The sequence below is a fragment of the Benincasa hispida genome, chromosome 11, assembly GCF_027475165.1.
Source record: "Benincasa hispida cultivar pf3 chromosome 11, pf3_genome.v1.1, whole genome shotgun sequence".
Lineage (NCBI taxonomy): Eukaryota > Viridiplantae > Streptophyta > Magnoliopsida > Cucurbitales > Cucurbitaceae > Benincasa > Benincasa hispida.
In genome coordinates, this window is record NC_143488.1 from 67,345,706 (window position 1) to 67,371,884 (window position 26,179).

At 34.1% G+C, this 26,179-nt stretch overlaps 1 protein-coding gene across 1 annotated transcript; it reads right to left on the reverse strand.

The window, feature by feature from the left end:
- Positions 1-19,385: 19,385 nt before the first annotated feature.
- On the reverse strand, positions 19,386-24,528 carry LOC120092059 (adenosine kinase 2-like). The gene is made up of 12 exons (XM_039050260.2): positions 24,162-24,528; positions 23,717-23,770; positions 21,803-21,849; positions 21,689-21,720; positions 21,497-21,598; positions 21,318-21,385; positions 21,060-21,136; positions 20,538-20,635; positions 20,383-20,453; positions 20,236-20,302; positions 19,970-20,153; positions 19,386-19,798 (listed from the first exon to the last, which is right to left on the reverse strand). The coding sequence occupies exons 1-12, from the start codon at positions 24,242-24,244 to the stop codon at positions 19,656-19,658; spliced, it is 1,026 nt and encodes a 341-aa protein (XP_038906188.1). The 5' UTR covers positions 24,245-24,528; the 3' UTR covers positions 19,386-19,655.
- Between the last annotated feature and the right edge of the window lie 1,651 nt (positions 24,529-26,179).

Sequence of the window (26,179 nt, forward strand, 5' to 3'; positions counted from 1 at the left end):
GAATTTGGAACAACATTTGAAGCTTTGCCTCTTTGTAGGCTACTGATGCATTATTGTATGTGATGAAAATGTGGACTGAAATGCGGTGATGGAACTACGTTGAGCAACAAGTTTCCTCAGTGGAATCCAAGTTTAAACCCCACTGAGTTTCCTGGTAAGTCCAGGGTCGAACTCAGGGACTTGGGAAAACAATATGCGGTGATAATTTTTCACGAAGACTTTGCGGTAACCGGTAACTCAAATAGTTGTTTAGTGTTGTTGTTTATGGTAATAAAATAAATAAATGCGGCGGATTTGAGAAAAGTTTGATTATGCAATAGATGCACTGAGTATGCGGATGAACGTGTTGAGAAGGTCTTTAACTAGCGTTACCTGGGAATGTGTCAGACTATGCGATCATGCTACACTCATGCAACAACAAATCATTTTCCAATGCAAATGCGGTGCTCCTAAGTCTAGGACGCATGTGTTGAATGCAAAAGTGTCCATAGAGCTTATTCCTAAGTCTCTACTCTTTTCCTATGCGATGATGCAAGATGCACACAAAGACAAGGTGACAACACACAATCATATCCTATCTCTAGGATGCATGCGATGCGTTAATAGCAAACAATGCTTATTCCTAAGCTCTTATCTCTTGATTATGCGTTCTAATCTGACTCTCCCGAGCCTAGATTCTAACCTGACTTTTCCAAGCCTAGATCCTTTCCTTAGACTACCCTCCCGAGTATCTCTAATGGACGAATGAAGCTTACATAATACAAGATAATCGCATAGAATGAAGATCCCCAGTTATGCTAGCTAAGTGCTTATCAACTCATTCAACAGATTTAGCTACTCATGCATAATAAATAGAGAGTGAACAGATATAGAGAAGTAAATTCCATTTCTATAAATGAGTTTGAGTACAAAATAACAATGGAAGATAAGGATAGAGAGCCTGGTAGCAATCCCTTGCTTCCCAAGGCTTTTACACTGTCAACTCTATTCAGTTCAAAAGATATTTCTGCTTCTGCAGAAGTTGGCCCTCTCTCTGATCTTGAAACTTCCGATACTCTCTCAAGTTCACCGGAACGATCTATCGGCACAATTTTCTTCTCTCGCTTCCGCCTTAAAATAAAAGAGAATTTGAGAACAAGGCTAAACTATCTAAGGAAAAATTCTCTAAACTCTTCAAACTCCCCTTCTGAAGGTTGCCTTCGGTATTTATAAAGCCTTCGGGGTGAAAGGCGGCTTCTCTCTTATGAGAGTATAGATGGGATGGCTTTAACTCTCTGACTGATGTGTGATAATGGACAGAAATGCACGTTATCATAGTACTAAGTTCTGAAACAATGTTGGATTGCATTGATGAAATATGTTAATTTGTGTCCATTAAGCATCAATTTCATAATATTGTGGTCGCATGCGTTCAGCGCATTAGAACAGTTGATTTTTGTATTTTTTTGCAGTATATGTGTTGATGCAATGCAAGAATTGCGATCATAGGAAATCATTGGTCGAGCGTAACTTCACCGTAAGGCTTTGCGATGATCATGCTCGCAAACATTCGCCTGAGAAGGATCGCCGCAACTTGGTGGGCGCAACATGGTGGGCGCATCTGGGTGAAAGGCCAATTAAGCATGGGACAGAAAGTTGATGACAGTCGAATCCAAATTAAATTGACAGCCGATAACGATCACAAAGTACATTCAGCTTTTCGGTGACAATTATTCGGCGCATCAGTCAGGAATTAAAGTTGTCCCATTTGTACAACCATGAGAGAGAAGCCGCCTTTCACCGTGGATGCTCTATAAATACCAAGGGAATTCTTCAGAGAAGGGGTTCACCATTTTTACAATCTTTTGTTCCACAAGTTCACGCCGTTGTCCATAGTTTTCCTTTTCATTTTAAGGCGGAGCAAGAGAAGAGTGGTGGTGCCGAAGATCGCTCAGGGCAACTCGAGAGAGAACCTTGAGGCGTAAAAGCAGAGAGCGGGCCGACTCTCGCAAGAGCGAGATTATCATTTTGAGCACGAGTAGAAAAACAGTGTAAACGCCTGGCAGCAAGAGATTGCTACCAGGCTCTTTATTCTATACTTATATTGTTATTTTGTACTTCATCTTCATATGTATACAATGGAATTTCTATTTTTACATCTGTTCACTCTCTTAATATGCATGAGTAGCTAAACTAGTCGAATGGATTGAGAAGAACTAAGATAACATGACCTAGGAAGTTTATTGCTTGTGATTGTCTTGTTTTATGCTGTGCAAAATACCCTTTAGAGTTACTCGAGAGAGAGTCTAAAGAAAGAACCTAATGACTCGAGAGAGCTATGTTAGAATCTGGACTCGAAAAAGCAAGATTAGACTTGCATAAACAAAAGATAGGGACTTAGAGATAAGTTCTGTTTGTCAACTTGTATCGCATGCATCCTAGAGATAGGAATGATATTATGTGGTCGCCTTATTTGTGTGTATGTTATCCTACCATTGTATAAATAAGAATAGAGGCTTATGTGTAGGACCTATAGACTTATCGCATATATCGCATGCGTTCTAATATTAGAAGCCGTAGCATTTGCGTCGAGAGCTGGTTTGCTATTGTATGCATGTTGCATGATCGCAAAGCATAAACGCATTTTAGGAAGTGTTAGCCGAAACCCTTCTCAACCCGTTCACCGCATATTCATCGCATCTCCCGTTTATCAACTCTTTTCAAACTTCGCTGCATTTATTTATTTTTCATCAACACAAACAACAAACCCAAAAATTTATTTATTTATTCGGTTACCGTAAAGTTCTTCAACAAAATTACCAATGCAATCTGTTTTCACAAGTCCTTGTGTTCGACCCTGGACTTACCAGGAAACTTAGAGGAATTTACATTTGGATTTCGCTGGGGAAAATTGAGTGTACAATGCAATTTCATCAACGTATATCATCCATATTTCCACTTCATAAAACCAAGCATCAATGCACCGAATATTTGTCACCGAAAAGCTGAGTGTACTTGTTATCGTTAGCGGCTTATCAACTTAATTCGGATTCGACCGTCATCAGCTTTCTGTCCCATCGTGATTAATTATGCTTTTCACCCAGATGCGTCCACCAAGTTGCGTTAGCTCTATGCGGCAATCCTTCTTGAGCAGATGTTTGCAAGCACAAATCACCGCAAAGCCTTGCAGTAATGCTGCGCTCGACCATTGATTTCTTGTGATCGCATTTTCCACCCTACGTAACGCATATTCTGCATAAAAATATCAAAGTTAACTGTTCTTATGCGATGAACGCATGCGACCGCAATGTTATGAACTTAATGCTTTTTGGACACAATCTAACATATTTTATCAATGCAAACCTTCATTGTTTAATAACTTAGCACTGTAATAATGTGCATTTCTGCTCGTTATTAGCTACTCCAAGGAAACGAGAGGAGGATACTTCTATGATCCGAGTGAGAACAAAGTGTTTGTTTCCACAAATGCTATTTTCTTGAAAGAAGATCATATGAGGGATCATAAACATCGAAGTAAGCTCGTTTTACGTGAGATCTCAAGTGAGACTGAGACTACCGAGGGTTCAACAAACATTGTTGAACAGGCTGACAGATTAACAAGAGTTGTTGAGGTTAGAACGTCTAGTCAACCAGCTCAAGAGTTGAGACTGCCTCTACGTAGTAGGAGGGTTATGCACCCACCGGATCGCTACATAGGTTTGATTGAAGCCCAAAACGTCATTACGAATGCTCGAGGATCCGTTGTCTTTTAAGAAAGCAATGGAGGATGTTGATAAAGATGAATGGGTTAAGGCTATGAACCAGGAAATGAAGTCTATGTACTTCAATAATGTCTGGGAGTTTGTTGATCCACCTAATGAGGTAAGACCTATTGGATATAAGTGGATCTATAAGCGAAAGAGAGGTGTAGGTGGAAAGGTGCAAACCTTTAAGGCTAGACTCATGGCAAAGGGTTATACCCAGATTAAGGGATTTGACTATGAGGAAACTTTCTCACCTGTTGTCATGCTCAAATCTATCCGGATTCTCCTATCCATAGCCACGTTTTATGCTTATGAAATATGGTAAATGGACGTCAAGACTGCCTTTCTAAATGGTAATCTTAAGGAGACCATCTATATGACTCAAGCAGAGGGGTTCATTGTTCCAGATCAAGAGTAAAGAGTTTGCAAGCTTAATAGGTTCATTTATGGGCTGAAACAAACATCTCGATCTTGGAACATCAGATTTGGCACTACTGTCAAATCGTTTGGCTTTGACCAGAACGTTGATGAGCCTTGTGTTTATAAGAAGATCATCAACAGCACAGTAGCTTTCCTGGTGCTCTATGTGGATGATATCCTACTCATTGGGAATGATGTATGATATCTAACTGACATTAAGAGTTGGCTAGCTGCCCAGATCCAAATAAAAGATTTGGGCGAGGCAAAATATGTCCTAGGGATTCAGATCATTCGGGATCGCAAAAACAAATGGTTAGCCTTGTTTCAGGCATCATACATTGATCAAATGTTGATCAGGTATAGGATGCAGGATTCTAATAGGGTTTTTTACCCTTCAGGCATGGAATCATCTATCTAAGGATCAATGTCCTAAGACACCTCAAGAGGTTGAGGAGATGAGACAGATTCCCTATGCTTCTGTTGTAGGAAGCTTGATGGATGCAATGTTATGTACTAGACCCGACATTTGCTATGCAGTAAGGATTGTCAGTTAGTATCAGTCCAATCCAGGATTTGATCACTGGACGACGGTCAAGACGATCCTCAAGTATCTTCGAAGAACGAGGGACTACATGCTTGTGTATGGAGATAAGGATTTGATCCTTACAAGATACACGGACTCTGACTTTCAGACCGATCGAGATTCTCACAAATCGACATCGGGGTCAGTGTTTACTCTGAATGGAGGGGCTGTATTCTGGTGAAGTATCAAGCAAAGATGCATCGCGGACTCCACTATGGAAGTCGAATACGTAGCGGCTTGTGAAGTAGCTAAAGATGATGTTTGGCTGAGGAAGTTCCTTTCAGATTTGGAAGTTGTTCCAAATATGGATTTGTCGATCACACTGTATTGTGATAATAGCGGAACTGTGGCAAATTCGAAGGAACCTCGGAGTCATCGTCAGGGTAAGCACATAGAACGAAAATATCACCTGATCAGGAATATTGTGCATCACGATGATGTGATAGTCATGAAGATCGCATTGAAGCACAACATTGTTGATCCCTTTACAAGGCCCTCATAGCTAAAGTGTTCGAGGGTCACCTGGAGAGTCTGGGTCTGCGGGATGCGACATCTTGTCTAGGACAAGTGGAAGATGATACGGGGGTATTCCCTAGTTTATTGTATATTTGTATTGTACATTAGTCTCCCGAATCATTAGGACAAGTGAGAAATTATTGAGATTGGTGTCCTAATTCCCCCGGAGTCTCGTTGTTTTGTAAAGATATACATTGTTTAATGAATAAAATAAGTGTTATTTAATTCTAGCATTTACCCATATCCAATAAACAAAGCTCCTTGGTTATCTTATGTGAACTTAAGCATGTATATGTGATATACAAGTGGATCATACCTTAAGTGATAACCTAAATAGGTTTGTAGTATAAAGATTAAGGTGGGATACCTGATCCTGGTGACACTACGGATACGACCCGCTTTGTAGAGGTTTGCAAGTGTTGTAAACTACTACAGATAGTAGATCCTGACCATTCATGTGGAGACGTGCAAGTGGGGGTGTCTTATACAAAGAGTTTGTATAAGACCTGAACCACGAGATTACTAAACTCTGTATATAACGTTATTGATACTAGAGACTTACATCTCACCTAAATGACCATAGGTAACACGACCTCAATCCTGAGTGTTTTGGGAACTCTTACCTTTGAGGGTGGTTCTTTGATTAGTATGGGTGAGAGTGACCAGATTGCCAACTCAACATGTCTACCTTTTTGGGGACTTGTCTGATCTGGGAGCTGGGAACTCAATCCACAAGATGGAATTCACTTCTTTCCCGAAGCAGGGATAAGTAGAGAGATTGCTCCCTTAAGGGCTGATTCTGGGACTTGAACATAGTGGCCATAGCTTCTCTTTGGAAGAGAAGACTCGGTCATAATAGGATTATGACTTATGTTCATTAGAGGGATCGGTGGTACTTAAGGAAACAGATGTAACTACAGGGGCATAACGGTTATTGGCTCAGCTGTACTTACGAGCGATCTGTGAAGAGTTGTCGCACTGCTGATTGGTCAAGATGGACACATAATATATCTGTGGTAAGGAGAGTTCAGTTGTCGGTCTTTAGTGGAGTGTCTGACAGTTAATGGATGGTGGATCCCGTGACTAAAGAGTTTAGTCAGTTATTCACGTACCATTGGAGCTTCGAGCTACAGGTCCATGAGGTCCCCTTGGTAGCTCAATGGATTCAGTTAAGGATCAATTCTTGGTGTTGATTTGAAATATTCAAATTGACAAGAGGTATTTTGATTATATATGATATAATCGGTATGATGTATGAGATAATCTAGTGGAGGATTGATGTAAATGAGATTTACATTAAGTACCATGGAATAGAAAAAGAACTGTGGTTTATATATTTCATGAGATGAAATATTAAAACTATAGGTTATAAATATAGTATGATAAGTTGGTTATCATTTATATTTATAATAATATAAATTATTGGATAATTAATTCTTTTTTCTTTTAATAACCAATTGAGTGGGTGATTATTGGATTCATGTTAATCGTGAGATAAAAGGGAAATGATTTTCCTAATTTTAGTAAGATTTACAAACGCTAAAAAGTTTTTCCTAAAATTTTTTTAAGATTTTTTCTCTCACACAAAGGATCTCACGTTAGTCGTCAAGTAAATAAAGATTTACTAAACGACGGTTGGGTGAACTAAACGATCGTACAGTATTTACAAACACGCCCATCCCTAAAGAATTCTACTGTGTTGGGGATAAAGAATAAGGATTGAAGCTCCCTCTGGCAGCCCCCCATAGTTTTCGTTACCGAGATATTTTTTTTGGAATCTTAAGAGCACAGGGGACATACCTTTCAACCAAATCTAGACATACCTGGAGGTCATCAGGCAGCCTATCTGAACCGGACAAGGAGTTTAGTTGGTTGCCGGCAAGTCTGTCCCCTTCGGATACAGATGGGTAATTAGTGGAAGAAGTAGAAGCAAGCTAGTTACTCTTATACCCATCCCATGTTAAAAGAAGAGTTGCATCTTTAGAAGCGAATGGGACTAAAGGAATGATTTTAGACTACAAGACAAGTCCCCCGAAAGAGGGATCTGATTGGATTGAGCTGGTTTCAACCGAATGTTCATACGGGAAAGTTGACTCCTGGGTCTGGAACCTGGGGGGTTCGGTTGCTCTGAGAAATCTCCTTTCTTCCTCGTCCACTCAGGGGGGTGCGGACACACCTGCGTGGATTACAGGTGACGATTACAAGAATGGCGGGGAAGTGAACAATACCTAACAACATCATCAGCTCGGATCCATATGTACCCCTTTATATCCAAAGATGACTGCTACTACACGGACACAGACTCAGTTGTGCTCAATTTTCTCCCATGAATTATTTGTGTCAGTGGATGGGTGTAATTCGAAAAAAGATTCAAATGTGGTGTTAATGGAGTTGAAGTTACCAAATTCTGAGGAGTCGGTATCAATTTATGTCTAATTGAAAATCGCATAATTTTGCTAGACGATCGCTTATCTAAAGTAAACGATCGTGTCGTGTCTGTAGGCGACAAACCGAGCTAAACGATGAGCTAAATGATCGCATAGCTTTTGTTAGACGATCGCTTAGCTTTATCTAAACGATTGGGCATCGACCTATATGATAGGTCTCTGCCATCTTCCACTTGCCCAATCGTGTGCACAATCGATGTTTCCTCCTTCGTCTGTCTCATACCAAGTCCGAACAGAGTCCACCCTTTGGATTCTCACACCGAGAATACCAAGGTAGCCTTGTTAGTGGTGTCATACTCAACTCTACACCATCGAGGTTTGTTGGAGGTCGTTCGTGCTGTTGCTGAAGAATTCGTGATCGAGGCGATCGTTGAGGACGAGTGCAAAGAGCTCCTACTGTGTTGCGGTCGTGTAGATCAGGCGTTCAAGGTTGATATTATTCGAGCGATCGTGTGCAAAAGAGCGTGGAGACACATCTTCAAATGTTCGTAGAGTTTGCTTTTTGTTCATTTGCGTTTTTTCATGCTATAATTTCTATATCAATTGCATAACCATTTGTTTTCTGTACGACTGTAAATATAATGTTCATTCATGGTTGTGATTTGGAATAATCTTGTTTTCGCTGCTCATGGAAATCTCGAGTCCGATTTCCTTCAGGTAACACTTGTGGTGGTGTTCTAACTCAGTTCAAGGATTGAGTTGGATTCGATTGGTTTGAGGTGCATTCAGACATTCGAGGAGATCGTGTTATGTTCATTGCGTTTGAATGCTGTTTTGTACACATTGGAAACTAATCAAGGGATACTTGAAGAATAGTACTTTAAAGGTACGTATACTCTATCCCTTGTATCTTCTTGTAGCATGCTGTAATTTCTATTTATGCATAATCTGTCATTTCTGTTTAAAACTGTAATTGTTGTGTTCATTCTGCATGGGATTTGGAACGATCCACTTCCACTGCTCATGGAGATCTCTGTTTAGATTTCCTTCAGATACATTATAATACAACATTTTAATGAGAGAAATTATTTTAATATGATTCAAATATTAATTATATGAATATGACTCATATAAAAACTGTAGGTTAAAATTAATATGAATATGATTCATATTAAGACTATAGGCTATATGAGAGAACAATAAGCTATAGGTGATATAATATAACCTATAGGTTATATGTTGTATGTGATATAACATATGGTTTAATATGATATATATTAAATTAGTTAATATATATTATTATTAAAAAATTCAATTTTGAATTTTGCAAATTAAAAAAAGTGGAGGGTCCCTCAACCCCCTTTTCTCTCATATATGTGAAACATAGAGTGTGAGTTTAAGAGTTTAGTTTTTTTATTGTCTTCCTCATCCATCTTCCTCCCAACCTCTATTTGTAATTCTTTCAACCAAGAAAACTCCTCCTTTCACCAATATTAACCAACAGAAGCCTACATCTCTCTATTGATTCTCACCTTGAGAATAACTCAGGTCCACTCATGTGTCTCCTTGTTGTTGTTTGTTGGGTTTGAGTTATTGTGAACGAGAGAAGAAGAAGGTCAGACCAGTCCTTGATCTTGGCTATGGAGAGGATATGTGAAGAATTTAGTAGTTCAAGGGTAAGTTACATTTGCCCTTTCCTCTCTGTACTTCAAGGTTCGTCGGTTCAATATGCCTACCATTTTGGGGATTCATCTTAAGGAGGAGTTAGGAATACAACTACACAAGGAGAATTTACTCATTCATGTCGTTAGGGTAAGTAGGTAAATTGCTTCCTTAAGAGCTGATTTCAGGTCTTGAACAATGTGGCGTCACACCCTTTTCTGACCTAAGAGGGGTTAAGTTATTGTTGGACTATGACTAATTGTTCATTAAAGGGATCAATAGTACTTAAGAAGTTAGATGTAACTACATGAGTAAAATGGTAAGTTTGACCCAACTGTACTTATGAGCAATTTGTGAAGGGTCAATGCATTATTGATTGCAAATGGACACATAAATATATCTATAGTGCGAATAGTGCATTTGTCGGTCTTTAGTGGAGTGACCTGCAGTTAATGAAGATTGATTAATGTAACTAAAGAGTTTAATTAATTAATCTCGTATCATTGGAGCTTCAATCTATAGGTCCATAAGGTCCGTTTGTTAGCTCAATAAAGATTAACAAGAATCAAATTAATTTTGGGTTGAATTATTTAAAGAAAATTAATTGTATAAGATATAATTAATTTAATGTATATGATACATTATAATATAAAGTTTTAATGAGAGAAATAAATATTTGAATATAATTTAAATATTAATTATATGAATATGATTCACATAAAAACTATACGTTAAAATCAATATGAATATGATTCATATTAATACTGTAGACTATATGAGAGAATAATAAACTATAGGTTATATAATATAACCTATAGGTTATATGTTATATGTGATATAACATATGATTTAATATGATATATATTAAATTAGTCAATGTATGTTATTATTAAAAAAATTCAATTTTGAATTTTGAAAATTAAAAAAAAAAAAGACAAAAGAAAAAAAGGGAGGGTCCCTCAACCCTATTTTCTCTCATCTACGTGAAAAACAGAGTGGGAGTTTAAGAGTTTTTTTATTTTATTTTATTTTTATTATCTTATTCATCAATTTTCCTCCCAACCTCTCTTTGTAATTCTTTCAACCAAGAAAACTCATCCCTTCACCAAAATTAACCAACAGAAGCTCACGCCTCTCAGTTGATTCTCACATTAAGAATAACTCAAGTTCACTCGTGGTGGTGTCTCCTAGTTGTTGTTTGTTGGATTCGAGATGTTGTGAGTAGGAGAAGAAGAAGGTCAAACCAGTCTGTGATCTTGGCTATGGAGAGGATACGAGAATAATTTAGTACTTTTCAAGGGTAAGTTTACATTTGCCATTTCCTCTCTGTATTTTTCTAGTAGAAACATGTTTAAGATAAATTGGTTTATCCTGTTAGTTTCCGTTCTCTGCATTGTAATGTTTTGTAAAACGAAATTAGAGATATAACGTATTCAATTGCTTCTGCTTCGAAGAATTCAAATCCCTTCAACAATTCGGTTTGGGTTTTTAGTTTTTGAATGTTAAGCCTATTAACACCTCTTTCACCTCCAAATTTCTTATTTTATTTCCTACTTTTTATCAGTGTTTTAAAAAATCAAATCAAGGTTTCAAAAACTTGAAAAAAAAAAGTTTTTAAAATTTTTGTTTCTATTTTGGAATTTGATTTAGAATTCAACTATTTTACTTGAGATAATAAAAACTATTGTAAGAGATTGAGAAGAAATATACTTAATTTTAGAAAGCAAAAACTAAATGGTCATTAAATAGAACTTAACTATTTCAAAAAGTAAATAAATAAACAAAGTTGAGTTAAATTCAGGTTAGTAAATTAAATCTCATGCTTAAATTATAATTATAGTAGCTAAATTTTAAATGTATCGGATTTGTACTTTAAAAACTGTGAGATAAGGTTGTTACCTTTCAATTTTATGTCAAATGTATCTCAAAAAAAATTTATTTTGTATCAATAGATTCTAACATATTGGACATTGTTTAAAACTAATCATGTTAAACATATATAGAATTAAAATCCTCAACTTTTATTTATTATAATAATTTCTTACTATATTCCACATTAGTAAGATTTATGAACGTAAGTATAGAGGTATATCAGACATTTTATAAAATTTAGAGATGCGTTAGAAAAAAAAATTAAAAGACATTATGTCAATATATTTTTACAATTTATAAAAAGAATACTGATACTATTTTTCTAAAAGAAAAATCAACAATTGTTTAGTTTTAAGATTTATTAAAAGCACAAAGGCTAAAATTAAATAATTGAAAGTATAGATATAAAACCGAAACAAAACTTAAGGTAGAAGAACCAAAATGATAGTTTGAACTAATACAAAATCAAACAAGACCACTAAAGTGTTAACAAATCATCGATCAAAGGTTATCTTCCAGCCAAACACCTTGGTTATTCAAGCATAAAAAATAGGCATCCATAATAAAGTCCTCGTTATTGAAAAGCTCGAATGTCATCTATAAGTCTTTGGACATTATTGTTGAAACGATCTCAACCTTCAAATAAAATATAGAGAAGCATTGTGTCTTTTCAATTAAGAAATGGAAAATTCATGCTTCCTCAACTAAGAGAATGATGTGTAAAAGAGTAGTAATCTTGGAGAGCCCAATAAAGATCGATATACTTCAAAGATCTCTATATTGAAATCAAAGTTTTTTCATTGAAACTACGACCATGTCTCCAAAATCGATGATTCTTATTGTAAAAGAAGCATTCAAATTGATATTGTACGAGTTGCTCCCAATAAATTTTCGATGTCACATAGTAACAAAAAAAGCTGAACTTTTAGTAACAAAATCCAAGAAGTTGGAGGTTCAATCCCCCATCTACAATTATTATACTAAAAATTACAATTAAATTTGGTTTAAAATATTTATATGTATTGAAATTTCTGCATTTTTAAGTAAATTATTGGTTAAACAAGACCTAAAATTGGAGACTTAAAATTCTTTTTTTCTTTTAAAAAAAATAATAGTAATATAGAGACTTAGAAAGTTGCTTTTTCATCCACACTCCAATCGGAGACTACTCAATCATAACTTCTTTTAGACCCTTCTTTTTATCAAATTATATTTCTAAACTTTAGGGATTGTATCAATTTAAACCCTAAACTAAGAAATATATCAGTATAAATCTTAAATTTTAGAGTTGTATCAATTTAAACTTTGGACTTTGAGATTGTATCAATTTAAACCACAAACTAATAATTATACTAATTTAAACTTTGAACTTTTATAAGTGTATCAATTTAAATCCCGAACTTTTATAAATATATTAATATCCAAATAAAACATAATGGAGGGTTTATGTTGATACAATCGTGAAAGTTTATGGTTTAGATTGATACACCTATAAAAGTTTAAAGTTTAAATTGATATTATTAATTTGGATTTAAATTGATATCATTCTCAAAGTTCAGGGTTTAATTGATGCAACACCCAGGGATATTAATTAACATTTGTCCCCCTCCCAGTATATATATATTGAATTGGAAGTGTTTTTTTTAACCTTATTTTGATAGATGTAATGTATTCATAATAAAACAACAAATATTTAAAATCAAATGGCATATTAGCTCAGTTGGTAATAACCCAAAGGTCATAGGTTTGAAACCTACATGGGTTGTAGTTATTTTTTAAAAAACTTTTTTTGCTCCTTTAAGGGATCGTTTGATTTAAGATTTAATAGATGTCCAAGAATAAAATATGCAAAAATGGCCGTGTTTGATTGTGCATGAAAGTGAATTTTATGGACAAAAATTATGTTTGTATTTAATTTATGAAAGTACGCATGAAAATCTTTTATAATTACAATAGATTAATATATTAACCAATAAACAACATTCAATAGATCGGTAAAAATTAATTAATTATGAATCAATAATAATTTTAATTATAAATATTTGAAAAATAAGTATTATAATTAAAAATTAATCAATTAATATATTTAATGAACGTCATACTTATCTAATCATTTTCATAATTAATTAATTTCAATATTAGTAATTTAATTTTAATTAAATAATAGAAGAATATATATTTTAATAAACAATATATTTTATAAAAAAGTAAAAAATATATATAATATATTAATAAAGAACACTGAACATTTTTTTTGTAAATATAATATGCTAATAATGAATGAAATAATAACAATAAATAACAATAAATAATTAACAGATCAATAATGATTATATGTTCATAACAAATTATCAAATTAAAATTATTGATTACATGTTCATAATAAATGATCAAATTAAAACTAATCTCAATAAATAATTACTTGGTTATTAAAAAAGACAATAAGCTATTAATTTAAGATATTTAAGATATTTTTGACTAATAAATAATTAATTTATATAAAAAAGTATTTCCATTCATTTAATAAAATTTTATTATAAAAATAAGTTAAGTAAATATTTAATAGACTATTAAATATTTATTAAAATAAATATTTTATTATTTTTATTAAATTAATATTAATTACTTAATTAATTAACTATATTTAAAGTGAAATTATATATAAAATAAATATAGATGAAGAAGGAAAAGATCCCTTACACCGAGGAAATGAGAAGGGAAAATTAAAAGGATATTGTCCTTTTAGAAACTATTTAGGAAAATATTGTTGTTTTCAAACTATTTGTAAATTTTTTTTTTTTTTTTAAATAAGTCGAGGGTTCAAAATTCGAGCTTCCTTTCACTTGTACGTTGAACTTTGAACCCTCGTCAAACTTTGAACCCTCGACCTTGCCCTTCCTAACATTATTATTGAGTCTGTTTAATTATCATTCTGAAGACCTTTCTCTATCAAAAGATCGTATTTCGAAATTCTTATAAGGAACCCCTGAAATTTCTTCCAAAGCTTGTTGAATAATTTTTACGGATTCTGTCATCTTAGAATAACGAGCTAATGAATCTCCGAGATTATGAGAGAGCGAGATTTTGAGCGAGAGCGAGATAGTGAGATTTTGATAGAGAGCGAGAATATCGTACAAATTTCCTTTTTTTTCCTTTTTAATTATTACACATACCACCTTCTTCTTTCTAATCCTTTTTTTTTTCTTAATTTTCCCTTTTATAAAAACAATTTCTAAAAATATTTTATTATTTTATTTAAACTCTAAAAGAATAAATTAAAAATAATAATAACTCATAAAAATAAAAAAATGTAAATTAAATATCTCATTTATATAAAAATAATTACAAAAATCAATGTGTCCCACAAGGCGGACGTCGTCGATTTCGAGCTAGTTGTCGTCGTCGACTTCAAACTTGATGTTGCTCAGGTTCTTCTTGATGTTGCTCTAGTACCTCTGCAGGCGCTTCATAATATAAATATTCATTATGCTCTCCACGACCCCGATCATGTCTATGCACGTATGAAGACGAAGGACCAGCCTCTAAGTCATAATGTCTTGAACCAAATGCTGGCATCATCATCATCGGACTAACATAATTAGTTTGACTCTGTGTCTGCATCATAGGGGGCAACTCTTCCACATTATGTGCAACCTCATCAAACTCATCCTCTTCCCGAACAGGTCCTCTACGTCTAGGAGTTAAGGGGTCTCTTCCCGAATTGTCTCATCACCCTGTCAAGAAGATGCCACTCACCAATGTGAAAACATATGAAAGGGCTCATCGTCCGCTATATGTTTTGACCATTCGTACAAAAATTAGTCAAAGTATGCACAATAATTTTGTACGGCTCCCAAATAACCTGAAACACAAAATATTATATTAGAGAATATTAAAGACAAGTACAATAAAAAAGTGAATAAAATAATCAATTAGGTTTAGTGTAATGTACCTGTTCAAGTTGAAGCAGATCAAACATGTATCTATACTGGTTGACTACATGTGTAGCTGTCCTAGTCACACAAATTTTGTCTCTCCACCTAAATTTTTAAATTGATAATTTAGAATTTAAATTAACTAGATCGGTGATATAAAAATTAAATTGAATTAAAACAATATATCGAGAACCGTAGGCTCGTCCAACTAACCGAGCGTCATTAAGATGATGTAGCTGTGGAGTCATTGTTGGAAATCGCTCCCAAGCCCATAGTTGCAAAAGTATGAGAGGCCTAGCTATTTCTCGAACCTCAAGTCTTGTTGTTTTGCATAGTTGTCTATACAACCATGCCAAGCATGTTCCACCCCACGAATATCGCCCTGCATCATGGAGGTTAGCTAACAGTGGCAGGAACATCAAGTGAATAAAATGACTTAATTTATCTGAAAACAGACTTCCACCCATCATTTGTAGTATATATGCTCATGCATATCCAATGCATCCCTTCTTTTCTCGAAATAGTTCACGCATTTGAAGAATGTTATCTGAGCAAGAGCATTAATAGTTTGAGCTCCTTTGAGGACTCCATTTATGCACTCTGATAGATTTGTCGTCATCCACCCATATCTGAATCCTCCATCATATGCTTGAGTTCATTGCTCTAAACTAATGTTGTCAAAAAAATTTAGACAGCTCTGATTTATTCCTTTGATATCTTCAATTGCTTTGTTGAACTTTTGAATTTGAATCTGACACCCGACACGATAAACATAATTTTTCAATGAATTAAATTTATAATTTTTATTGAAGTTGCTGTCGTAAGCAGAAACGATGGTGACATTTCGGTCCCGTCCAACCATTTGCTGGGTTTTTCATTGCTGCAATTATACCAGCATGTCGATCTGAAATTAAACACACCTCTTTGTGTGTTACAATTTTTCTAGATGTTTCATACTTAGTGATCTCGAACAAGCCATCATACCGAGCGGTACTGTTCATGTAACAAGTGGCAAGCATTCGACATTCCATGCTCGCATTTTATGTCCGTTTGCTTACATTTTAACATGAACTACGAAGATTTTATTGAGGACTACTACAAATTGTCAACGTATGTTGAATGTTACTCTCCTCAATTTCAACCTGTACCGCATGAAGATTACTGGATCACACACCATAATATGTCTGTTTTACATCCTAATCCATCGTTGTTGAGAAGGCCTGGTAGACCGAAAAGTTCACGTTATCACAATGAGATGGATTGGACAGAATCAGCCACTCGACAACGATATGGATTTTGTAACCAGTTTGGACATAATCAAAGGAAGTGTCCTTCGTTACTAAGACAGGCTCTAGATAGTTAGAGATTGAATAATAAATAATTTTTTTATTATATATTCATTTTATTGTATATTCAACTTTTTTATTATAATTTATTGTATATTCAATTTTTTTTATAATAATCTACTATATATATATATATATTGTAATCAATAAAGTTTTACATTATAATAATCTAATTTATTCAATTTATAGTATAATAATCTAATATATTCAATATATTCAATTTATTCAATTTATTGTCTAATAATTATTTAATTATAGTATAATAATCTAATATATTCAATTTGTTGTCTAATGATTATTCAATTATAGTATAATAATCTAGTACATTCAATTTATTGTCTAATGATTATTCAATTATAGTATGATTATTAGCTCTTTTTTCTCTTTTTTTTTATATATATTTCTATGGAAAGTTCAAATAAAGTGAAGACTCTCGCTCTCTCCTAAGATCTCGCTCTCTCAATCTCGCTCTCTCCTAAGATCTTGCTCTCTCACTCTCGCTCTCTTCTAAGATCTCGCTCTCTTAGTATCGCTCTCTCCTAAGATCTCGCTCTCTCACTCTCGCTCTCTCTCAATATCTCGCTCTCTCTGTTATTGTTGTTATTTTTCCATTAATGATTACTAGCTTTCATTTCTTCTGAAACAATCACAAACATTTTTTTGATTATGGATTTAATACCCAAAACTCAATGCGTAATCTTAGCATTCAATGTGTATTCCTGAATAATCTCATTTTTCAATTATTCAACCATTTCATTTCACCAAGTTCAATGTTATTCAGATTAGTCAATATAAACTAAATCTCGCTCTCTCCAACATTCTCATTTTGAATCTCGCTCTCTCTTAAAATCTCGTTCAACATCTCGCTCTCTCCTACTATCTCACTTTGAATCTCGCTCTCTCCTTAATCTGCTTCAGCCCACTTATCTCCTTAATCGCTTTGAAGTTTCGATATATGTATAACCTTCCACAACCTAATATACAAAATTTTGTTCGTAGACAAAGCTAATTCGGAATTGTCTTTCATTCCAAGGCATAACTTGTATTCATGCACTTCATATTCGTCTGGAGTTCGCTCCCAGAAATATAGCCATCCCCACCCCCTCACGTCAATCCCACAAGCCTCCGTCTAATTCAAAATGATAAAAAATGCATAGGTTGTTAGAAGCAGCTCGAGTATACAGATACATATAGTATACCATCTCATTACTTTATTTCCTCTATGAGGGAAAAAGAAAAGTAATAAACCTGCAATCTCGAGGGTAGATGTGTGTCGAAACTTCAACCTTCGACAACTTAAGCGAGATTCGCGAGATTTCCCTTGTCGAGGGTTGAAGTTTCGGCTTATGTATTGTTTCCAAGTTTTTCTTTGTTCGTCGAGTTCTCAACGTTCGGCCTCCATATTAGTCGAGTTCTCAACGTTCGACCTCTAGCCTCGAACTCCCAAAACAACAATATTTCTCTAATAAGTTTCAAAACAATAATATTTCTCTAATAAGTTTTAAAACAACAATATTTCTCTAATAAGTTTTGAAAACAACAATATTAATATTAAAGGTTCAAATGAGAATGTCTGGAAATAACTTATGCTTAAACAAATGATTGAAAATTGTAAAATAAGAATTTTCTTGCAGTCTCACATCCTGAAGACATAAAAGAAAACAAGCACAAAGATAGCAAAGTCTACACTGAGTCTATGACAAATTCAACTAATAAGAACACAGACACTTTTATTCACCGAAAGAAAATATTAAGAAGTATCCAATACCTTGCTTGAAAAAAATAATTTTTTTTAACAAATAATAATCATATTCGGACCATAATGAATTTGTTCTGCTAAAGGCATCGGATAAAACATCACAACATTCCTTAGCCTTCCGCTTCATCAACTATAATTCAAACTTCAAAGCCAATAGTCCGACAAATAATGTGCGATTATCACATCAAAACCCATTAATGAAGGGAGCCTATGTTTCAGATTAGCCAAACACAACCCACAACAGCTGAATTGTTTTTTCAAGTAAACTACAAAAAAGTATCCTTAAACATTGTCTGTCCTCAAATAAATTCATTAGAATATTAAATAAAAATTGGTTCTAGAACCGGTGTTTGAGTCCCAACTTTTATTTCAAGTTACTGACACAATGTTTTAGGTCTCTCAATTTTCGTTTAAAATTCTAATAAAATTAGGTAATTTTAAATCGTTTATTAAAAAAAACGAAAGGGAATATTACAACATTGTTCTCGAAACACATAACAAAGTTTAATGATACTTTAGGTAATTTTAACTCATTTTTTTAGTTCCAAGGGGAAAAAAGAGAGACAACATTGAAACGAGACGTGTTTAAATAAGATAAATGTAAAAGCCCGAAACTGTCGGAATGATAAGAACATCACAATCGATCAGGATTAAGAACAAAGCAGAAGCATGTGCATTGTGGGTCTCAAACAGGGCAATCCCATGGGGTTCAAAAGCTCCTGTAGCTTTTGTAGATGAACCTCATTATTATTATTATTATTATTATTATTATTATTTGAAAATGTGTATATTAATCCGAGAGCAAACTAAACACATGAGGTCCTCAAATTAAGTAGAGGACACCATCCGGAAACCAATCATCCCAAAAAAAAGCTCTTTTACTCCCGACTAGGGAAAGAGACGACAAAAATTATCATTGAGAAGCCTAACTTCTACTGTCGCAAGGGTATGAGGTACTCGATTGCAAGCCCTATTACAAAAAGAAAATCTCTAAACATTCACCGGTAGAGGGAACTCATTTTGTTGTTTTATTGCTTGTTTTGTAATGCCATCACATGGCATGGAAGTGCAAGAAAATTCAGGGGAAAAAAGGTGAACAAATTTTGCTTAAAAGCCAAACCAATGGTGTGCCTCAAGTATAATGGTCCCATAGACATCTCTCTATAAAATAAAGTGTTCTATTATCATATAAAATTTCAGGACAAGATACTTGAGAGTAAAGTACTCTTATCAAAAAGAAAAATCTCATTCCTTATGATAACTAGGAATAACAGGAAGATGGTAAACAGCCATTGGGATGTGCAGAAATAGCCAACATCTGCACGAGCCGTGGTAGACGAAGCAGAAGCGAGAATGTTGAATTCAGAATATAAAGATAAAGCAACCGGTGGAAAGCTAGGGGGTGGCAAAAGGTCTCGCAAGAGGAAAATGCTCAATTAAAGTCGGGCTTCTCAGGGAATGTGCAGCCAGACCTTTGGATAATAACATTTGATGCATAAACGCCCGCTCTTACGCAGTCTTCGATCGGTTTTTCCTGAACCAACTGAGATAAAAAGCCTCCAACGAATGCATCTCCTGAAAAAAAAATAAAAAAAGAAAAAGAAAAGCAAGACGACAATATGATCATAAAACACGTTTCTGGTATTCATTGAAGTACCTAAACATACCATAGATATGAATTTTGTTTTGTACAAGAGAGAGAGAGAGAGATCTCAAAAAATAAGATGCAGAGGCAGCAGAACAGACCTGCTCCATTTGTGTCAACAAGTTTCTCTTTAGGCAGCAAAATAACTGGAAACTTCTTCACTTTTCCATCTTCAGCAACTATAACTGGATCTGGACCTTGAGTAATAACAGCAATCCTCTTGTGTGTTCCTGATGCTTTAGGCCACGCAGCAATCTTTAGAGCTATCTCCTCAACATTCTCAGTCTGGTCATAAAAAGTTGGTCTCCAATTACACATAAAAGGAAAGCCAATAATCAAGTCTTTATGGGACCAAGCAAACCATTACCTCCCAGCCCTGAACTTTAGAGAACGTCCTTGCTTCGGTTTCATTACCAAAAATGAAGTCCATATACCTGAAACACAGAAAAAAAATGTCCAAAGTCAACACGTCAAAGTTCCTTACTCTTACCAAGTAACTGACATTAATACTTACGGCAAAACTTTCTCCAGTGCATCCTTGAAAAATTCACAGATAAATGGAGCAGACAGGTTCATCGAGAAAAACTGCAAATGATTGGCATTATTAGTTACTTGTTGTGAAGCCTTAGTAAACTAACTATAACTACATTGATTATGTCTCAGGTGTACCTTTTTGTTTGCAGCTGCATGTTCAGCTACAAGCTGTACGGAGTCTGGTGATACAGTGAGAAAAAATCCAGCAATGTAGAAATACTTGGCCTTCTCAACTGTCCTTGTGGCAAATTATGGTCAAGTTAGCTTGTAGAAAGAAAATATATCCTATCTACAGGCCCCTAAGATATTTTGAATAAAAGTTGGGATTGTTTGGTAGCTTGTTCAGCAGAACAGTTTCTAGATGAATGATGATTGAGAAACTTGCAAATGTATAAGACTATTGTGCAAAAATTAGTCACCAGTCTAATATTTTACAAGAAAGAACAATTGTTCTAAGAGCTAGGCCACCAACAAAACAAATTAAGGCAAAGCAAGGTGGAGAATCTTTTAAAGAAGAATTTTTTTCCCCAGGGGAACTTCTACATAACAGTTCACCAAAAACGTAATGCTAGAGTTTTGTTTTTAAAAAGGAAAAGAATTTATAAGAATAGACTCCAAACAGCACTCTGAAAACCATAATACGAGTTCTGCATTTACCCAATGCCCAATTTTCAGGTCTTTTCAAATGATCTGACTTGTAGCAATTTGCAGCAGACAAATTGGCAACTAGTGACCTGTATGTCACAAAAACAGACTCTTAGACCATCTGACCAGAATATGAAACACATACTTACAAGTTAAATTAATGATATTTAAAAGTAACAATATGAGAAATGACCAATTTTTTACAGGGAGCAAACTTTATATGACTGACTTAATGTAAGAATTAATGAAGCAAACAAGATTTTAACCAACCTTTCACCACCCACCACACAAACAGCACAGGTTCCTGTTGGTGTAGAGTCAACCTCATAATATTGAACCTAATTTCCCAAATACCAGTGGGCAAAAGAGCAAATAAGGACTGAATGGTGGAAACTTGGAACATAAAATTATCACCAAAATGGAAGATGGGGATAAAATATGAAACTTACATTAACACCGGCATTTTTTGAGTTTTTCTTCATCTCCTCCCCGAACTTGTCTTTTCCAATGCAACCCATATAGCTTGTTGCACCAGGATGTTGAATCATCCACTGGATAAGGCAAGAAAAAGTTTCATCCCACACCAGAAAAGACAATTTGAGGGATATGTGTATATTCACCAGGGAACAAAATTAGTTTACCTGAGCCACTTTAATTGAGTTTTGTGTGGCACCTGCACCAAATAAAAGGACACAAAGTTCACAAATGTGCCAAAACCATAATAACATATATAGATTCAACCATCCATTTGTCACCTCCTGCAATGTACTCAACATTAGGATTCTTTGCCAACTCTTCATACCTACAAAAAAAAGGGTATGCACAAAAGGATCAACACTGCAATTATATAACTATTGCGAAACGAAAAATAAAAAATAAATAACTCACATCAGAAAATATGTGAAAATTCAAACAATGTTAAATAAATATTATAGCACAAGAACTCTAATCATGAAATTTTCTTTGATAGGAAATTCTCTGTGAAATTGTAAAAGGAAACACGGTATATAATAAAGGTTCATAAATGTTAATCCAACTATTGAAAAAAAAAAAAACCAATGAAGAGGATGAAGAAGGACAGTCATCCTGCATATCTTTATAAATTATGACCCTTACTGTTTGACAAAAAGAAGTTTTTGATATTTTTGTCCTATAACTTTTTTATTTAGTTCGTTGAGTTTGTTTCAACTATTTATCCAATAACTCCAAAATTTGATTCTATCATTTTTGTTTTCTCTTTCACTTATCCCTGTTAATAGGTCGGAGTTTGTCACAACATTCCAGAGCATTTCCAAGAATGGAAATACCACAAGTCTTTGTTCCCAAGGCTGTTCAAGAAAGTGGTAAAGGTAAGTCAGCAACATATTCGGGGGATTTGGAAAAGCAAAGTTCCAAAGAAGGTAAAGATTTTTGTGGTTGATGGCTTATAGGAGCCTAAATACCTGCGAGAGATTAAGGCCTCTAAGGCTTTGTCCCCTTTGGCTTGTTGTCTTTATCTAAGAAATGAAAAACGACAATCGGTCGCCTTTTATACTGTTCATTTGCTAAGGGTTGGGCAATGCTTTGCAGATAGGTTTTGGGTGGCTTACTGTTTGCCTAGAAGGACTGACGATAGGCTTGAAGAAATTTTAGATGGGTGGTATTTTGAAGGAAAAGGGGAGATTATTTGATGTTGTTCCACTAGGGCACTTTTGTGGAACCTGTGGAGACAAAGAAACCTTGGAACATTTGAATATAAATTTGTGTTTTGATTCTATTTGTATTGGCGTCCAACATGATGCCTCATACAAAATTCTTTTGTAATTATAGCCAATGATAATAAACTATTGGAAGACTTTCCTATCATGCTACTTTGGGTATGGGTTATCTCTACCCTTGCCCATAGGTTGTTCTTTTGTTTTCGTGTAAATTGTAAGGTTCTCAGTTTTTTTGTAACAAACCATATATTTATTTTTTAAAGAAATAAGCATGATAAATTACGACAATCTAATTGTGACCCCTAATGTGTCAAATGCATACACCCAATCGAAGACAGACAAACTTCCAGTCAAAGACAGACAAACTGGTGCCTTGTTCCTTTCCAAATTTCCCCTGAAGTTAAATTATGCCCAAGACTTCGTATGCTAATTACATTCGTAACCAAGGAATTCCTTCTTGTGGTCATTTTTGCAAGTAGTCCTGTAGTCCGATACAATTGACAAGATTCATATTGAAAAACTTCATTAAGTAAACAACCTTAACTAGAACAAAAGAAATAGAATGTTAAAACTTAGTTACTTCCCTGTTAGGGAAAAAAAATCAATAAAATAGTGTCCTCAAACAAGAAAACAATGGTACACAATATCAAATATTAGCCGATCTCATCTAATATCTTTCAACTCGTCTTCCTTTATTCCCTCATCCATTAAGATGGAATCAACCAACGTGTGACAGAAACTTGATTTTTAAGCAAACCCATAAGATGAGGTGGAATACTATCAATGATTCTCTCGAGACCAACTGACATTTAATAAAAACTAGAAAAACACGTCTTTTTTGAAGAATAAAGTTCCCAAAAATAAGCTGCAACTGTAGCCGTTTAACGGATAAATAGCCGCAACCCAGCTAGACATAAAAATGAAACTAAAAGGGGAAGATGTCAGTCAAAAAATTGAAAACCAATCCCTTACATTGGAAGATGTTTCTCCTCAGCCAGGATAGCATTGTTAAGCTTGATGTCGTATCTGCACGAAATAAGTAATATACAGAATCAAAATACAGCAAAAACGTGAAATCCCAATGTTTCTATTTCGGATCAAACTTGAAATTAACAAAAACCTCTAAACACGCATTAATATCACAAATATTACACAACCAACGAAGTTGAGAAATGAAAAAAAAAAAAAAAAAAAAAAAAAAAAAAAAAAAAAAAAAAAAAAAAAAACACGAAACAACAACGAAATTAGCGGAAAAGAAAGACCCAACAACAAAAGATACAATAAAACACGACAGGGATCTGAGTTTTATAATGAAAACACATATGAAGACGTAAAATAGCATAGGGATCTGAGTTTTACATGAAAAGAACTGAGAGGTGAAATAGAAGAAGGAAGAAACAAATAATGGGGGAATTACCTATTCAGAAAATCATTATCGACGACAGCAGAGATGTCAAGAAGAGGATTGCCCATCCCCAAGAGGATCCCATCGTACGCCATTGATGAAATGAAGGTGAGGAAGGAAAGAGAGGAAGAAACAGAGAGAAGGGCAGAAATGAAAGAGCGAGATTCAGATCTGGAAGGTGGGAAATGGCGGAGATTTATAGTTGGAATTGGGGAGTGAGTGATGGAGTTGTGTGGCACAATTCTCAAACTTCACCAACCTCAATGGACCCTTTCCTTTTCATTCCTTCATGGTTCTTCTCCAAAATACCAACCCTTTTTTTCCTCTCTTAAACCCTCCCAAAAAAAATTATCAGCAAAAAGAAAATATATATTCTATAAACTTGTCATTGATATTAATATATATATATTACCATTGACAACTCTATTCATATATCTTAAGCTTGTAAGGATAGGTGAACGTAATAGATCAAAAATTCGAGTCAATCGAATTGAAGGCAACTCATCAGTAAAGAGGAGGGATTCGATCCTTTCTTAAAAAATTTAAAGAATAAAATTGATCAAAATCGATCGACTAATAATCGATTTGGACTCCTTGACGATCGATGTCGGTTTGAACATTTTCTAAACCTACTATAATTAATTCAGTGATGGTTTGATCGAAAAATCTCCAATAGACCGTTGCATACCCTTATCTATAAGGGTAATATAAGAATAGACTACTTTGATCGATGTAATTTTGATTTTGGTTCATCATTTCGATATTTGCACTTTCAAAATGTTAATCTTGCTTGTTGTTGCTTTTGGAACAATGACAATGTGTGATGTATATATAATCTCACCGAGAAATCTTTAATCTCATGAATGCAAATTTTTATAAATGTTACTTTTAATTTTTTATTCTTTCATAGTATAATAGTAATAGGAATGCTGAATTAAATCCTATGTGCAAGGTCATGTCAATTATGAGCTAGCTTTTATTTTGTTTTTGTTTTTTTATATAATTTACATAAATAAGTGTTTTTTTTTAAAAAAAAAAAAAAAAAGGACCAAGTTCCTTCAAAATTTGATAAATTTATCTCAATATGCATCAAAGCAAAATCTAGGCGTTGGCTTCTTCCAACCACCCCAACCCAACTACCTTTCCTTGTATTAATTAAATTAATATTACATATCCTTAACTATGTGATATCTACCGTAGTTGCGGTTGTATCAAATTCAAATTATTCGTGATTTATATATATGACTTATCTAGGGTTTTAGTAGGATTTTGATATATTTATAGTTTATTCGTAAAAGATATGACTCGTCTTGTTATAAACTATGAATTTACAATAATTTAATTATGTTCTTAAATTAAATTATTATATTAAAATTTATAGATTTGATTATTATTTTTATGAAAGGGAGATGGCAATATATTTTAACATTTTTATATATACTAATGGCAACAAATATAAAAACTAATGAGATCGAACTCAAGTCCTAGATGGACAGAAGGAGAATTCCAACCACCTGCCATGAGTTGCGGGCCTCGAGCCTCTTCAACTTGTTGTCCCCCGACCATTGTCTATATACTATTTAAAATGACGTTTAGATAGATTTTTTTTTCTTTTTTCAAATGGTTTTTTAATAAATCAATTTTGAGTTAGGATTGAAATAGTGTTAATATCATGTTAACAAATTTTCAATAGTAATAATTTTTTTTATTGCTCGTATCACCATTATCCAATCGAGTAGTAGTTAGCATGTAATTTTATTATTATTATTATTATTATATTTATTTATTTATTAGTTTGGGGTCCAATATTCATACCCCATATATTATATAGGAAAAAAATAACCAATTTAGTTGTCATTGTTCTGGTTTATTAGATCTCAATTTCATCCATACAACCTTAAAAATTTCAATGTGGTTTTTTTCCTCTTTTTTTTTTAATTAAAAAAAATATATATATCAACCATGTGTGAAGTGAAGAATTCAAAACTATGATTCTTTGGTGATTATATATGTTTAGCCAGTCGAATTGT